The 16885-nt window shown below is 40.3% G+C and overlaps 1 protein-coding gene across 2 annotated transcripts; it reads right to left on the reverse strand.

The window, feature by feature from the left end:
• Nucleotides 1–423: 423 nt before the first annotated feature.
• Nucleotides 424–16073, reverse strand: tspan14 (tetraspanin 14). Of its 2 annotated transcripts, none has more exons than XM_057848303.1 (9): nt 16043–16073; nt 15040–15120; nt 8761–8811; nt 8548–8694; nt 7771–7941; nt 4925–5050; nt 4811–4861; nt 4613–4726; nt 424–4352 (listed from the first exon to the last, which is right to left on the reverse strand). In XM_057848303.1, exons 2-9 carry the CDS (start codon nt 15118–15120, stop codon nt 4287–4289), a joined length of 807 nt encoding a protein of 268 aa, XP_057704286.1. In that variant the 5' UTR covers nt 16043–16073; the 3' UTR covers nt 424–4286. The 2 variants fall into 2 exon arrangements, with proteins under 2 accessions (XP_057704286.1, XP_057704285.1); XM_057848302.1 differs by lacking the exon at nt 16043–16073 and adding an exon at nt 15815–16036.
• Nucleotides 16074–16885: the final 812 nt, after the last annotated feature.

A 16885-nucleotide genomic window follows, 5' to 3' on the forward strand; every position in this document is an offset into this window, starting at 1 on the left:
GCAACACTAGGGAACTTTTCAACCTTTATAAAATATTTCATAACATTTGTGATGATAATGTCCACTGAAAACTAGTTGAGTTACTCCACTGTCATGGCCTGAGGGGTCTGTATCGCTTTCACTGGCACTGACTTTGAGGAGGGTGGCACCCTGCCACACAAACAAAAAATACAAATGTGCTGAGTGCTCCACAGCATATGTCACTTCCCCGTTTGTTATAAAGACGTAAATTGATGCGAACGCTTTTGCAGAAATTCTGCAAAGATGGAATAGCAACAAAAGAGACGAAAAGTTTTGTCCGAGGAGCAGGGGGGGGGGGGGGGGGGGGGGTCAAACCTCCTAAAACTACTGAAAATGCAAAGAAAACTGTTTTGGCACAGTTATTTTCTATAACACATACAAAAACTGATTTTCATTCCAAATTTTATTTTTCAATGTTTTGCAAAAAGTTAACAAAAACGGCAATAACCCCAACCTCCATCCTCCTAATTTTTATTTTTCCCTCATTCGTCACATACTAAATGCCAAATCTCAATTCTTTCTACTTAAGAGCATATGGTGTATATTAAAATTGAAGTTAATGTAAACCATTTACTTTTGCTGTCTTTTTATAAAATAAAGATATAAGTAACATACATCAGAAAAATAAGACAAATAACTTGCTAGTATATTATACAGAGTGAAATGGACTATATTTTGAAGATTGCACAAACATTGACTTTAAATCATAAGGAAATGAATAAGTAGCCCAACATAAATGAACAAATATAAGTCCAAAGTGCACACTGACAGCTAAGATGTTGTGGACCTCCCCATCAGAACAAATAAAACTAAATATGATAAATAAGCTGCTCAACTCTTTCCTTGCTCTTAAAGATTTAATCCATTTTCTGTTGCATTGCCCTTTTTTGTCGTATCAACTTTTTTTTTTCCTGTTCCAGAAAACATGCACATTTTGAAACAATCAGAGCTATCTCTGTTGATCACATGTCAGTATGTCAGCCAATTGAACGGATAAATGAGTCCAGGCATTTTTGCTTTGCTGTGTGCATTCGCACATCGACATGACTCATCATCAGACTCAGATAACTGCAGCAGCTGGGGAAACCTCCATGCCGTCCGTGGAATAAAATAATAAATATCGGTGGAAACAGATTACGCTACACAAGCACTTTATTATGCTTGTTGTTAACAGTTGTGCATGTAAATCTGGTGTTGATAATTTTCTTCTTGGAGATGAAATGCATGAGTGGCAGTTTAGCATTTTTTTTTTTTTTTTACATAGCGTTTTGATAATTGCCGTCATATTTTTGGAATCAAAGCACAGCGTCTTATACCGGAACTGCGTTCCAGCCCTGAATCTTATACCGGAACTGCGTTCCTGACCATTCCGGCCCACTTTCACCCCTGCGGAGGAGACAAAAAAAAGAAAAGGGAGGCTACCAGGATAAAAGAACACTCAAGAATACGGTAAACATTGGTTCATCTTTCACTCGCTAGTGTGACTCTGCATTCGAATACGGTACAAAATAAAACATTTATTATTTTCAACATCGTCATATAATATTGTTTAGCCACAACTAGATTCATTACCTCATCACTATATTCATCCTTCACACAGCTGCTGGAAACAAATGTCGTTCGATCTAACTGCAGGCGACCTGGAAATCAGGATTTTGCAATACTGTGCGCTGGTCCTCAAGGGAAATGCAGTCTTCCTCAAGGCAAAATACTACCGCTTTTGTCCACCTGAAAAAAAATCGACCAAAACTGAAAGGTCCCTAGTGTTGCTTTAGCCAACAAAGTTTCTGCTAAAACAAGCAGCGCCTGACTGCAATCAACTGATTACACTTGTAAGAAATCTGATTGGTGAAAACGTTATGTTGAATAGTTTGGACAACCCTGGGCTAAACAGACAAAATACAATCGGTGAACTATTTACTTTTTTCTGTCACTCTGTTCTTGGATGCGCGTCATGAAATATGAAAAAAAAAAAAAAAAAAACACTATGCAGTTGGCTGTGGATGCGTTTTTTTCTACAAACTTGGTGGTGTACATTTTTCTTTTTCCTGATGTATGAGGGCAGGAGCCTCGGTTTAAAAATGTAGACATGACCTTAGTGTTATGAAAAAGGGGTGTTAAACAGAGGCTTATTGGACCTGTTAGTTTTCAAATGTGTTCGTGTGTGATTGCAACGTCTAGCTGCGGAGATTTGAATTATAATACAAGGGCACTTTTATTCCCAATACAAAAACTCCAACACACACTGTAGGTGAATTAGAACGCCATCTTTGTAGTGGCAACAACAATATATATATATATATATATATATTTTTTTTTTAAGCTAATTGGAGGATACTGAATTTTATAAATCTTTCCAAATTATATTCCAAATCTTTCAAATTATACATTAAATTATTAAAAGGAAATTATTCATAAATTCCTTTATATTTTTTTAACTTAACATTTTTATAAATTAACATCTTGAATTAATGTTCTATATTTACTTTCATTTTGGGTTAGACATCTATTGACATCAGTGGCAGACAAACTGTTCTTCTGGCCAACACGCACCCTCTCTCCCACCAATGTGTTTAATACTAGTTTACGTCTAATCTGTTTGAAGCGAGAGGGTGGCGACCAACAAGCGTTCGTTCATCTAGTGACGTCAATGGCAGCCAATTGATTCTTCCTCTCACCAAGATGTACCCTCCCATCAATGAGTTTAGTGCTAGTAGATGTCCTGACATGTCTCAATATGGCTGGGTACTGCATATGCAATATTTGCAGTTACGTTACATCATTTTTGCACTGTTACCTCATTTCAAGTCAGCCATCTGCATCCTTGTCTGTGTACTGTTAATTGTCATACACGTACACACTGTTATATTACCACCACCTAACCAATTACCCCCCCCCCCCCACACACACACACACACACACTTTCTGATAAGACCCACTTCTAACCTTGGAGCATTTTTGGGTGACTTCATTAACTCATTGGCTGCCAGTTCAATTTTCTTCTGAATCTAACCCTTCGAGAAAAAGGACATCAATTTTTTTAAAAATGAAAAATGTATTTAACTATGTAACAATGTCCATATTTAGTCATGTTGAAGCGGCGCTTAAACAATCCAGTGTACAACCAACAAGTCACTTCCCGTTTGAATTTTAAAGACTTAAAGCAAGATAGGCATCTGTATCATACCACCCAGCATTATGGCCAACAAAAGTCACAACACTACAAATTAATGTCTTCCATTGTAATATTACGAGAAAAAAGTGGCTATATGACAAGATTAAAGTCGTGATTTATTTTATTCTTTTATATATTTTACGCAACGTAATAGGTAAGGATGCAGTACAGCTAAGTTCGCTAAATTAACAGCTACGTACTTATATCATATATAATAGCCATGTAATTTCATAAATTAAGTACGGTACTCCTAATAGCTGATTTAGCTAAATTAACCGCAAAGGATCCTTAAATAGGACTTTGACCAGTGGTTCTTAACCTGGGTTCGGTCGGCAAGTCTAAGGTGTTCAGCAAAGGTAAAGAAACACAGAGCACTATTTTCGTACACTGATTAGATGGCTTTTTTAGAACAGTTTTTGGACTGGTTTGCTCCCAATTTACAGGCTTAAATCAATTTAACTTTTAGTCGTCAAGCTGATAGGAGGGGGAACTGGTTTGCTCAGTGGAAGGTTGAATCGCACTTGGTATGAGGGACTACAACCGACCAATGGGCAGTATGGGCTCAAATTTTGACCCGTTTATAAAACATACTGTCAAAATGAGAGGAATTTTGAACAGGAAAATTAAATACACTAAATTATTAGCTTGCTCGGTTAGGTTTTGAATTTGAAAAGAATTCCTTGAGTATCTAATTCCGAAAGGTTCGGTGAATCCAAATGTGAATCTTGTGGTGTTCGGTACCTTTATCAAGGTTAAGAACCACTGACATAGACACAATAGAAGCATTTTAATTACGTCACTTTTTTTTCCTCGTAATGACTTTCGTAATATTACCATCTCGTAACATGACCACTTTTTCCTTGTAATACTACAAACTGAATTTTTGTTTGGCCATCCATCGTAGTATGACGCGTGACACCCAATTGTTTATATATATAAAAAAAAAAGCAGACGTAGAAAAAAGGCATGAAAGATGCAGCCGAGTCGCCTGGCGTGGGGGCGCTGGTAAGCCGGAGCAAAGTCCTCACGTCCGTCGCCGTTTCCGCCATCATTCCCGCCCAGGTAAAACAAGTCCTCGCCGCTGGCGGGTTCAGTAGGAGAATCGCACCTTCTGGATGTCTGTCACCAGCGACCTGGCCAGGTAGATGCCCACCATCTGCCAGGCACGAGACGCATCTTACACATCCACAAAAATTCCACCTACAATCCGGTGCGACTTAATACGTTTTTTTCTTTGTCCGACTCATTTTTTGATCAGTTCGGCTAATACTTGGGAGCGACTTATATCGTATTCTTCAGACTATTCGACAAGCGTCGTGGAGATTCCCTGTCCAGTGTGACTTATCCCCGTTTTTTTCTTTTCTTTGCATTTGTCATATGCATTTTTTTAACAAGCGTACGGAGCAGCCGGCGCACCTGCAGCAGTGAGATGACCACAAAAATGATGGCCAGCGTGTAAAGGTTAGCGGGCAACCAGTCTTCCAGCGCGGCGATGCAGCCTTTCACGTAGATGTGGTCTGACCACTCAGGCTGAAAGCACAGAAGCCACGGTCGGCCGCCGGGTCAATACTCTGAATGGGTCGACGATAAAATACGGACAGAGCAGCAGGTCACCTGGGGTTTTTTTCTCACGTCGTAGCCGCACTGAGTGTTCAACACAGAGTCCTGCAAAGCATACTTGAGGTCAAGGCGGGGAGTCGCACGCGCGTTAGTCGCAGCCCAACTCACGGCAGGGTCTTCCACACAGCAAGAGAAGGGAACGCCGCACTTTTCCCGGCTCTGGTGCGTGGCGTTGCAGCTGAAGTAAACGTTGACGTTCCAGTCGTCAGGTTTCTGCGCGCCGCAGCAGTGATTCTAATACACAAACCACAGATTTTATCCTATCTAGAAATGCCCTCCAATGGCGTACCGCACGCATGCTATTTTTAGACCGTGATGTCGCATCGTAAAGCAGAAGTAAAACAGAAGTGGAACATTATAGACCCGCCCTCACATAGAGACCTTGTTAATTATGCTACTGTTCTCCGGTAATCTTTCGAAAACGAACATGCCGATCACACATTGCTTTTTTGGAACTTGTAGAAACAACTAAACATTACGACATATGAAGGATGTTGTCTTCATACTTCCCAAAACCAAAAACTCGGGAGGAAAAAATTAAGCTTGAGAAAGATTAACCCTTACGACCAGATATCCGGTTTTACAGGTGAGAGATACAGCTGTATCGATAGTAAAGTTACCATTCGACAGTAGTTAGCCATTAAATATTCAAAGAACCGATAGTAGAGATAGAATTCGGCTATCGCGAGCACAAGAATCGGCTTCTAAGGCCTAGTTCAATGCATTGCTTACTGGGATGATCATTTAGCTTTTACTTCACATGCTGCGCCTGTGTCATTCACCACACAGCGCACTTAGATTGAGACCGCACGCACAACTTCCCATGCATTTCGGCAGAACCGCTACTAGTTGCCGTCATTACCCATCGTCACGGGCGTGTCATAACAACACGAGAGCTAACAAAACCACTGTAACGCACGCTGCGTAGCATTTTCTTCACAACCCAAAACGAAAACGAAACTAGTAGTGGCAACAAAGCAACATGCTAAAACAATGGACAGTTTGAGCACCGACGCCAGCAACGTGCAGCCATTGATTTTCAACGCACCCAGGAAAAACAAAAGTCGGACTTTGAAGTGAGGAAGGCAGCCAGATCTGTTCGCATAGGACAGAGCAAGTGTGAAGTGTGAAGTGGTACAGAGATCGTGAGTTTCCAACCCTGAAAAATAACCTACTATAATGGTGGAAAGGGCAGCACGACCTCTGGAGATTTTTTTTTCCATGAAACGCAGTCTACTTAAACATTAACATGTGGATTAGTTGAGCTTCCTCAAGAAAAAATCTGCCCTTCAAAAAAGATATTGACAGTGATGAGGAATAAAAAAATGTGGAAGCACAGGCATAAGTGAAAGACTCAACTGTGTATAAGGTTAAAGTAATGATTAGTGACCTGTCTGTCTAAAATGCCATGTTTTTATTCCCCCAATTATACCAGTGGTAAAACATAATTTATTATTTATTTATGATAACATTGCAGGTTTAATTCTTTTTTTCTAGAGCTGCTGCATATAATTAATATTTTTTGTTTGTAAGATGTTTACGTTCAAAGTTTGCACTTAAATTACTTACCTCTTGTGTTCGAAACACCAGGAAATACAGTAATTGAATTACTGCACTTTATTGTTGTCTGTCACTGGAGTTTTTATTATCAATCCCATCCAACAAAATGACGGTCATTTAGTAAGCCTTTTTTTTTTTTTCATAAAAAAATAAACACAGCATTGGTATGAAATTTTGTTGTTTAATTTTGCTATTAGAAATGTGGTCTTTTTTATATGTTTAAAATACTGTAGGAGCACACACAACAAATGTTTACTATCGCATCGTTTTCACTCTGTATCGAACCGTATCGTTCTTAAACTGAATCGAATTGTATCGAATCGGTCGGCCTTAAAAATGTATCGTGTTTGAATCGAATCGTAACCTGTGTATCTAGATACATATAGAATCGGCTTCATGCCAGAGATTCCCAACCCTAGAAAAAATGTGAAGAATGAATAACTTGCGCGGACCTTTAACGCCAGCTCGGCAGTAAACATTTATGCAGTAAACATTTTCTTGGGTTTTAGCATTGTCTTTCAGAGGACAAAGAGGTAAGCCATTGATATTTTTAACTTATTTTTTAGAGTGACGTTGTGCCGTGCTGCTTCTGTCTGACAATGAATGATCTGAAAAAAAATGATATGTGACTGCCACTGTTACATTTTCTGTTGTAAAAAAAAAAAAACAACTTTAGTGAGGGGGAAGTGTAAATAAATTATACAATTAAGATTTGTTATCAATGAAAAAATTAAAAGTGTTCGTTGGCTGTCACTGAGTAGCATTTGCGATCGCTACACAAAACAAACAATATAAATTACCCCCAAGAACGGTCAGAGACATAGGACAACCAGAGGATATAATATTTAAGAAAGACAGGGCTGATGGTAAGGGATAGCTTGTTGAAAAAGGAGAATGTCATTGTCAGTTAAGAGTTAAGAAAAAGGTGTCTATAAAAAAGCTACAGTACCTCTGGATCAGGTCGGCTCTTTTTCCCATCTTTTTCAGCCCTCGACATTCAAGCCATCTCTTTAACTGAACATTTTTATGTTGTTCAACATCTTTGCCGGTGAATTTGGCACCATGGACATCATTTTCAAAGAGAATTGGTAAGTTTAGCTCTGTAAACATCTCCTTCGTACACAATTTATATTCTTTTCCTATGGGAGACAAACGGTCGCGTGTCCCTCCCTTAGCAACAGTAGCGAACCTGATGAATATTAATGACCGGAAGTGACTTGTTGCTTGCGGTACGCCATTAACAAGACAACCCCCAAAATGCATTGTAAGTGGCCTGAAAATGCCCCAAAATGTACGGAAACGCGACTAAATTTATGGGAAATGATCCAAAAATGTGCAGAAAGTGACGCCAGAAAGCCGCAAAATGTACAGGAAGTGATCCAGAATGGGCTTACCGTCCTCTGCAGCGAGTCGATGAGATTCTGCAGGTCGATGTCATCTCTGTACGCTTTGATGTTAGTCAGGAAGAAGTCATTGATCCATTGGCGCACCTGACTCTGGAAAACCACGGCCAGAATGGCCAGCGCCAGCTCCGCCAAGAAGATCAGGACGATGGCGCCGGAAAACTGGGCAAAAACAAAAGCGTGCTCAAATGCTTTCAAATCACACTAACAGTGGGTAATTGCTAAATATCAAATGGGCTTTAAGCTAGTTATGACTTGGTTTGAATGTCAACACATTGAAAAGAAATAATGGGGGTGGGGCAATGAACACATAGACTTTAATGGGAATTACGTCGTCCATTCCTATATGGCTGCCCCACACTCAGGCCATTTTGCCAGGGGCCATGAAAGCTCTTTTCGTGCTTTTGTCGTCAACTGAAATGACTTCATCGCTAATAGTCGTACGCGTCAAATCGAATTGAACATCGCCACGTCAGTAGAGACAACAACTTTTGTGCTTGAAATGACTTTCACACATCCAAAGCATTTCACGGGGGAAGTTATCAGCAAATGAGCGACGTTCATTCGTTCGCCGCTTCAAGTGGCTTGGACAACTATCGCTGTAAATTGGAGTAAGTTGTACATTGGATTCGAATTTACTTATATTCCGTTTTTAGAGGAACGGGAGTGAATTTCACTATTCGAGCGAGGAATCGGAATCTGTCGTGAGTGTCCGATTGACAGCCATTTTGACGAGGCCATATTCCAAAACCGGCGTTTGGCACGTACGAACTTGAGCAGGCAGATGTTTTCTCGGAGCGCTCCCACGCATCCGGCGAATCCCAGGATGAAGGTGACCAGGCCCACCGACAGCAGCAACCAAACCGGGTCCAAACCGCGGAGACGGGTGACCTGCGTCAGGTCCATCAGAACGCCCTGAGACAAAAGACAGACGCTCACTGTCTCGCCTGCCCGCCGGCCATCCCCACCCCACCCGCTTACCTTTTCGCTCCAGGCCCAAAATGCCACAGCAACGATTGCCACGCCGGCCAGCTGCAGAGCAAGAAATTATTGAAGGAAACGTCGCCCCTACCAACGTGGCCTCCCTTAACCGAGGCCGTGTCAGTAGGGGTGATGAAAAGTCTTTTCGCTTCTTCCATCCTCCATTGAAATAGTAAGAAGCAGAAGTATTTGCACCCGTTGTTATTTCGCAAGTTCACCCACTTAGAAAATAGGTAGAGGTCTGAAATTTCAATCATAGATACATTTCCACATAAAAAGACATAATCTAGAAAAAAAATCCAGAACTCACATTGTACAATTTTTCAATAATTTATTTGTAATTCACTGGGGTTCATAAGTATTTGTACACCTGAGAAAATCAGTGCTAATATTTAGTGCAGAAGCCTTTGTTTGCAATTAGAAGTCAGACACTTTCTGTCGTTCTTCACCAGGTTTTCACATATGGAAACAGGGATTTTGACCCATTTCTCCACGCAAATCTTCAGGGATGTCGTTGAGAAACACAAAGTTTACCTCCATCCAAAGATTTTCTCTTGGATTGAGGTCTGGAGACTGGCTAGGCCACTTCAGAACCTTGATATGCTTTTTACGTAGCCACTCCTTGGTCAGCTTGGCTGTGTGCTTCAGATCATTGTTATGCTAAAAGATCCAGCCACAGCTCATCTTCACTGACTGAAGGGAAGAAGGTTGTGACTCAAAATCTGACGATACATTTCACCATTCATCCTCTGCTTTATACAGTACAGTCATCCTGTCCCCTTTGCCGAAAAGCAGCCCCGAAGCATGAGGTTTTCACTCCCATACTTCACAGTGGGGATGGTGTTCATGGGAATTTACTCATCCTTGTTTTCCCCCCCACACACGACGAGTAAAGCTTGGACTAAAATGTTCTATTTTGGTTAGTGCTGTCAAATCTATCGCGTTAACGGGCAGTAATTAATTTTTAAAATTAATCACGTTCAAATATTTGACGCAGTTAACGCATGCATGGAATGACACGTTCATGCGTTGCCTCAAACAGTTTACAATGACGTGGTTTTAGCACATCTGCGAAAAGGCAGAGTAATGTGAGTGGACACAGGCGTTCATTGGACCGCGACTTTTAATGGCTTAATTTTTGGCCACTTCCCTCACAACAAATATAAGTATTTTGGCGAAGGACGTGGGGAAGAATGACATGAGACAATCTTTTTCTTAACACACTTACTTGAACACAACACAGAACATACTGTATACCATTTGCAGCCAGCACTGACAGTCATGGTTGCCCAACTTCCCATCATGCATTTGGGCGGAACAGATAAGTCGCTGCAGTATCATTTAGTGAAAGCACAACAAAAATAATATTCCTATCTCTCACAGGAGACAATCTTTTTGTTAACACGCTTAATTGAACAACGCAGAACATACAGTATACCATTTGCAGCCACAACTGACAGTCATGGTTGCCCAACTTCCCATCATGCATTTGGGCGGAACAGTTAAGTCGCTACAGTATCATTTAGTGAAAGCACAATGAAAATAATATTCCTTACCCCCACAAAAAAAAATAATGTTCACAAAAAGAAAAGCGCTCAATGCAAAGAGAACTAGCACTCGCAATCAAAATATACGTTATGCAAAATACACCAAAATAGCTATGCAAAATACACATAAAACTTACTCAGACTTTGCCTTGGCTAGATCTCTAATTAATTTAAAACTCGCCATTGACAACTTGTGGTGTATTTCAATCACTACCTTATGTAGTTAAAGACACTGTGGAAGAACGGCAGCGAGCCCATGTGACATCCCGCTCGGCGACGTCAACAATGGCGAGTTTATTTTTTGATCAAAAATTTTACAAATTTTATTAAAACGAAAACATTAAGAGGGGTTTTAATATAAAATGACTATAACTTGTACTCAAATTTATCTTTTAAGAACTACAAGTCTTTCTATCCGTGGATCCCTTTCACAGAATGTTAATAATGTTAATGCCATCTTGTGGATTTATTTTCATAATAAACAAATACAGTACTTATGTACAGTATGTTGAATGTTTATGTCTGTCTTGTGTTATCATTCCATTCCAACAATAATTTACAGAAAAATATGGCATATTTTAAAGGGTTTGAATTGCTATTAACTCATTTTTAAGCTGTGATTAACTCGATTAAAATTTTTAATCGTTTGACAGCCATAATTTTTTGTCTCATCTGACGACATGACTTTCTCCCATGAGCCCTCTGCAACATTTAAATGGTCCCTGAAAAACTTCAGACGGGACGTCCATATGTACTGGCTTTAACAGGGGAACCTTCTGAGTATAGGTACACGATAATTTTTGGTCCGATAATAGGAATCATGATGTCCTCCAAATAAATACAATAACATTATTAATAGGCCCGATAATATACAGTGCCTTGCAAAAGTATTCGGCCCCCTTGAATCTTGCAACCTTTCGCCACATTTCAGGCTTCAAACATAAAGATATGAAATTGAATTTTTTTGTCAAGAATCAACAACAAGTGGGACACAATCGTGAAGTGGAACAACATTTATTGAATAATTTAAACTTTTTTAACAAATAAAAAACTGAAAAGTGGGGCGTGCAATATTATTCGGCCCCTTTACTTTCAGTGCAGCAAACTCACTCCAGAAGTTCAGTGAGGATCTCTGAATGATCCAATGTTGTCCTAAATGACCGATGATGATAAATAGAATCCACCTGTGTGTAATCAAGTCTCCGTATAAATGCACCTGCTCTGTGATAGTCTCAGGGTTCTGTTTAAAGTGCAGAGAGCATTATGAAAACCAAGGAACACACCAGGCAGGTCCGAGATACTGTTGTGGAGAAGTTTAAAGCCGGATTTGGATACAAAAAGATTTCCCAAGCTTTAAACATCTCAAGGAGCACTGTGCAAGCCATCATATTGAAATGGAAGGAGCATCAGACCACTGCAAATCTACCAAGACCCGGCCGTCCTTCCAAACTTTCTTCTCAAACAAGGAGAAAACTGATCAGAGATGCAGCCAAGAGGCCCATGATCACTCTGGATGAACTGCAGAGATCTACAGCTGAGGTGGGAGAGTCTGTCCATAGGACAACAATCAGTCGTACACAGCACAAATCTGGCCTTTATGGAAGAGTGGCAAGAAGAAAGCCATTTCTCAAAGATATCCATAAAAAGTCTTGTTTAAAGTTTGCCACAAGCCACCTGGGAGACACACCAAACATGTGGAAGAAGGTGCTCTGGTCAGATGAAACCAAAATTGAACTTTTTGGCCACAATGCAAAACGATATGTTTGGCGTAAAAGCAACACAGCTCATCACCCTGAACACACCATCCCCACTGTCAAACATGGTGGTGGCAGCATCATGGTTTGGGCCTGCTTTTCTTCAGCAGGGACAGGGAAGATGGTTAAAATTGACGGGAAGATGGATGCAGCCAAATACAGGAACATTCTGGAAGAAAACCTGTTGGTATCTGCACGAGACCTGAGACTGGGACGGAGATTTATCTTCCAACAGGACAATGATCCAAAACATAAAGCCAAATCTACAATGGAATGGTTCAAAAATAAACGTATCCAGGTGTTAGAATGGCCAAGTCAAAGTCCAGACCTGAATCCAATCGAGAATCTGTGGAAAGAGCTGAAGACTGCTGTTCACAAACACTCTCCATCCAACCTCACTGAGCTCGAGCTGTTTTGCAAGGAAGAATGGGCAACAATGTCAGTCTCTCGATGTGCAAAACTGATAGAAACATACCCCAAGCGACTTGCAGCTGTAATTGGAGCAAAAGGTGGCGCTACAAAGTATTAACGCAAGGGGGCCGAATAATATTGCACGCCCCACTTTTCAGTTTTTTATTTGTTAAAAAAGTTTAATTATTTTGGAAAACGCTTCACTCGCAATTTCTAACAAATGAAAAACTGAAGTTCCACGAGGAGGGAAAAAAAGTGTCGAGCTGCAACACATCTTAATAAACCCCTTAAAAGATGACAATCGCTTTGATGGTGTTTTAAAAGAGTACTGGGACGAGCGAGCTGCGAATGAATCTGCCCATTCAATTCCAAAGCCAGCTAAGAAAGCCGGGGTTGTACCATTTAACGAGGCCTTTGAAAGGTTTCACAAAGATGACCGAGGGTTATAGCGATCACAGAAATGATGGCACTACCAACCCTTTTCCCTCGTCGAAGACATAGTATTCAGGCAGCTACTTCGTCATTTGGAGCCCAGGTTCATCATTCCAAGCTGAATGTTTACCAGCATAGTATGATGAAATTGCCACACGCTTCCATACTTCGATCGGAAACCGTGCACGGCATGTAAGTTTCACCACTGACATATGGACGGGTAACGTTAGTCCTGTTGCTTGGTATGACAGCGCAGGGGCTGGACAATGACTTCGTACTGTGCAGAGAAGAAACCTCATGCTTTATTGAAAATGGGTCCACTCACTGCGTTTATATGGATTGTTATAAGGCAAGCCTTTTTGTTCGACCATATTTTTGATAATGAGGAATGAGTGATGTACCTTGCTATAATTATGTTAGCATTTTACAGTGTTAGTTATAAGTTAGTAAGTTATTGAGAGGCTATTGGGTTATTGATAGGCCTGCTGTCCTATAATTGCCAGGTTAAGAAAGTTGTTTCATGGACCAAGACCACAACAGTATCCGCTCCTGTAGCACCACATGTTTTTAATCTGATGACAAGGCACAATACCTGTTGGGTTTATGTTTTAGTTCAGTGCTCATCGTTCAGGGAACACATCTTCAATGACATTGACTAATTGATTGTTATTGACTCGAAATATATTTGAAAAAATAAATATTGGCACTGAAGTCAAGACTGTTCTTGTCTTTGTTTTGTTCATTATAATAATGTTCATGTCATCATAAAAGAAATGGTAAGGTCAAAGGCAAATCTATGTTGAGTCCACCACTGTTTTTTTTTAACCTTCAGGTGTTCAAAAACTCAGGTGAATATACATTTAAAAATTATAAATTTATTATCAGTTATCGATATCGGTACCAGCAGGGCCGGCCCAGGCCATTTGGGGGCCCTAAGCAAAAAAAATGCAAAGGGGCCCATATTTTTGGCCCACCATTTCGTCACAGTGTACTGTGAAACCCATACATGCAATCCAACCCATACGTCCATATTTTGTATATTAATCAGATTTTGTTGCACTGCATACTTCAAACTTCTCACCCCAAATGATTGTCAGTACTTACAGTAGATAGCGCCAAACCTTTTTCTAAAAGAGGAAAGAAAGAAGTTAAGGAAGAACTTTTATTTTTTTAAGCTCGTAATCAAGTATCAAAACTCACAAAAGTCAAATAAAGCAAACTGCAGTAAACAAAATAGAATATGAATTAAACAACTGCCAGATTGGGGGCCCCCTTGTGGTCAGGGGCCCTAAGCAGCTGCATAGTCTGCGTATAGGTTGGGCCGGCCCTGGGCACTGGCTTTGAGGAGCAGGAAGTTATCGATATCGGTTTCAAAAAATGGTTAGGTTAGGTTAGGTTAGAAACCGTGCATCCAGCTCTCTTCAGGTCATTGCCCAGCTCCAGCCGTGTAGTACTAGGCTGAGCCCTCACTTTTCTCATCATGAGTGATGCCCCACGTGGAGAGATTTTACATGGAGCCCCAGTCCGAGGTAGATTATCAGTCATGTTTAGCCTTTTCCATTTTCTAACAATTGCTGCAAATGCTGATTTATTCTCACCAAGCTGCTTTCCGATTGTACCAAAGCCTTTTCCAGCTTTGTGGAGCTAAACATTTTTTTCTCTGGTGTCTTTCAAAAGCTCTCTGGTCTTGCCTATGGTAGCAGTTGGATTATGACTCACTGTGGGGTGCTCAGGTGGCAATTATGAGCTCAAACGGGTAGTGGGTGGGTTGTTACTCATGATGTAAAGATGGACTTTTTTTTTTTTTTTTTTTTTAAAGTAGACTGACAACTCTTTGAGTGTCATAATTTTAGCTGATTCTCAGGGGTAAAAATATTTATTAACCCCAGTAAATTACAAATAAAATAATTTTAAAAATCATACAATGGGAGTTCTGGATTTTTTTTTTTTTTTAGATTATGTCTCTATTAGTGGAAATGTATCAATGATTGAAATTTCAGGCCTCTATTTTTTAAGTGGGTGAACTTGCAAAATCACAAGGGGTGCAAATACTTCTGCTCCTCACTGTGTGTGCGTGTGTATATAATGTATTTTCTACGACAGAAAGGAAGAAAGAGGAGCAGAAAAGTTCTCACCCAAAAGATGACGTTGTAGGTGAACATGAGGTACTTGTAACAGCAGCTGACTTCAGCGTTCTCGTAGCGATAATAATACATCTGTAATAAAAAAGGAGCATTAAAACCCAAACAAATGAAAATACGACCCGCACACGAACCATTCCAGAACATTAAATCAACAGGAAAAAAGCTACACCAACTCTGAAATGTGCAGGAAAGAACCTGCAAGTACCATAAAATGAACAAGGATGTGACCAAAAATTTGATTACCCATAAATGCCCCCAAAATCAAAAAGATGTTCATTTTCACTGTAAATAGACAGGACGTCTGACACCGTCAATGGCAGCCACTGAGCATTTCCGGTCATTTTCTTTTGATTTTCGGTGACTTCCGGTTGAGTTTGGAACATTCCTGGGTCACACTCTGTTCCGTAACCCAAAATCAACAGGAAGTGACCTGTAAATGTCCCCAAATCAAAAAGTGACCCAGAAATGCCCCAAAAAATCAACAGGAAATGACCTGAATTGCCCCAAATTTACGGTGATGGACGTCCAATCTATTTTGACTGGAGTCGAGAAAGTGTTAAACATGATCCAGTGGAGAGCAAAGCATCCCCACGTTACGCCATATTTAAAGAATGGAATATTATCTTTGTCATCCTTGAAATTGTTGTACCTCACCGGAAGCGGCTAACATTATTTGCTAATATTAGCTAACTGACAGCAAAGGCGTCAAGGAAGTGAAAAATAAACAGAAAAACACCACAGCCAACATAAGCGGCGTCCGTCTCACCTCGTGTTCTTTAACAAAAACTTTCCAAGAGTCAAAATGCCAACAAAAACGCTCTTTTGAAGCTTACGAAAGTTGAAAAGACGCCGATAGAAAATGGAGAAGTGAGTCAAAATGACGCAACGTGACGACAAGAGCGTGAGGAACAGACGTCTGCAACTTTTGGTGCATTTGTAGGTGCTCGAGAAGTTTGAAGAAGGGAAAACAAACGGGCGAGTTGAAGCAAGACACCTCTCGCTCTTGTGTTCTTTGGGGCGCAGGGAGGCGACATTGAGCGAGCAATTCCGCCACCGCGTGGCCAGCTCTTACATAGCAGTTTACGGCATTTCAGGATTTTTGTTTTCATGAGCATTAAAGTGCGTACGACAGGAGGAAAAAAGTATTCAATAGGAATATTATGTGAATTAGAATCATATTTTGAGACGATTCGACGATATATACAACAATTTAGCAAAGCACAGATAATGAGAAATTAGTCTTTTAATCTGCCACGCCTACCAATATAGGGCTCGAGCGTCCCCAACAGGTGGATGACGTCAGCGGAGTCACGATTTCATCTGATTTAGTATGCAGCCCACTGAGGGGGAATTATTCACAACGAGGAAAACGCGACAAAGAGAGCCGCAAAATGTCATTTTTTCAGTCTCTCTACTCCAATATTTTTACAGGCTTTTCTTTTTATCCAAGTATTTTTCCCCAATAGCTAAATAAATGGCTTGAGGAGGACCAGTCAGCCCATTGAGGGGGAATTATTCAGAACGACGAAAACGTGACAAAGAGAGCCGCAAAATGTCATTGTTTCAGTCTCCCTACTCCATTATTTTTAAAGGATATTCTTTTTATTCAAGTATTTTCCCCAATAGCTAAATAAGTGGCATGGTCATGACAAATAACAGTTTTGTGCAGAGGTTGCGCTAGACATTTTCGTTGTCTGTCATTTTGACTGACAAGGTCATAAAAATCCGGTCATAATCTATTTTTACCCGTCACTTAAATTTTTAAAATGATAATGATGACATATTCAATCGTATTTAGTTTTCATTCATTTTTAATTAGGGCCCGAGCACTAGGCGT

This window comes from Corythoichthys intestinalis, chromosome 10 (genome assembly GCF_030265065.1).
Source record: "Corythoichthys intestinalis isolate RoL2023-P3 chromosome 10, ASM3026506v1, whole genome shotgun sequence".
Classification (NCBI taxonomy): domain Eukaryota; kingdom Metazoa; phylum Chordata; class Actinopteri; order Syngnathiformes; family Syngnathidae; genus Corythoichthys; species Corythoichthys intestinalis.

Excerpts from the sequence above, each read along its gene's own strand:
- tspan14 (XM_057848303.1), bottom strand. The coding sequence starts at position 15,120 with ATGTATTATTATCGCTACGAGAACGCTGAAGTCAGCTGCTGTTACAAG. Across the intron at positions 8,695-8,760 it reads TTTGGGCCTGGAGCGAAAAG|GGCGTTCTGATGGACCTGAC; the intron begins GTAAGCGGGTGG and ends CTTTTGTCTCAG. Across the intron at positions 5,051-7,770 it reads TCGACTCGCTGCAGAGGACG|AATCACTGCTGCGGCGCGCA; the intron begins GTAAGCCCATTC and ends TTTGTGTATTAG.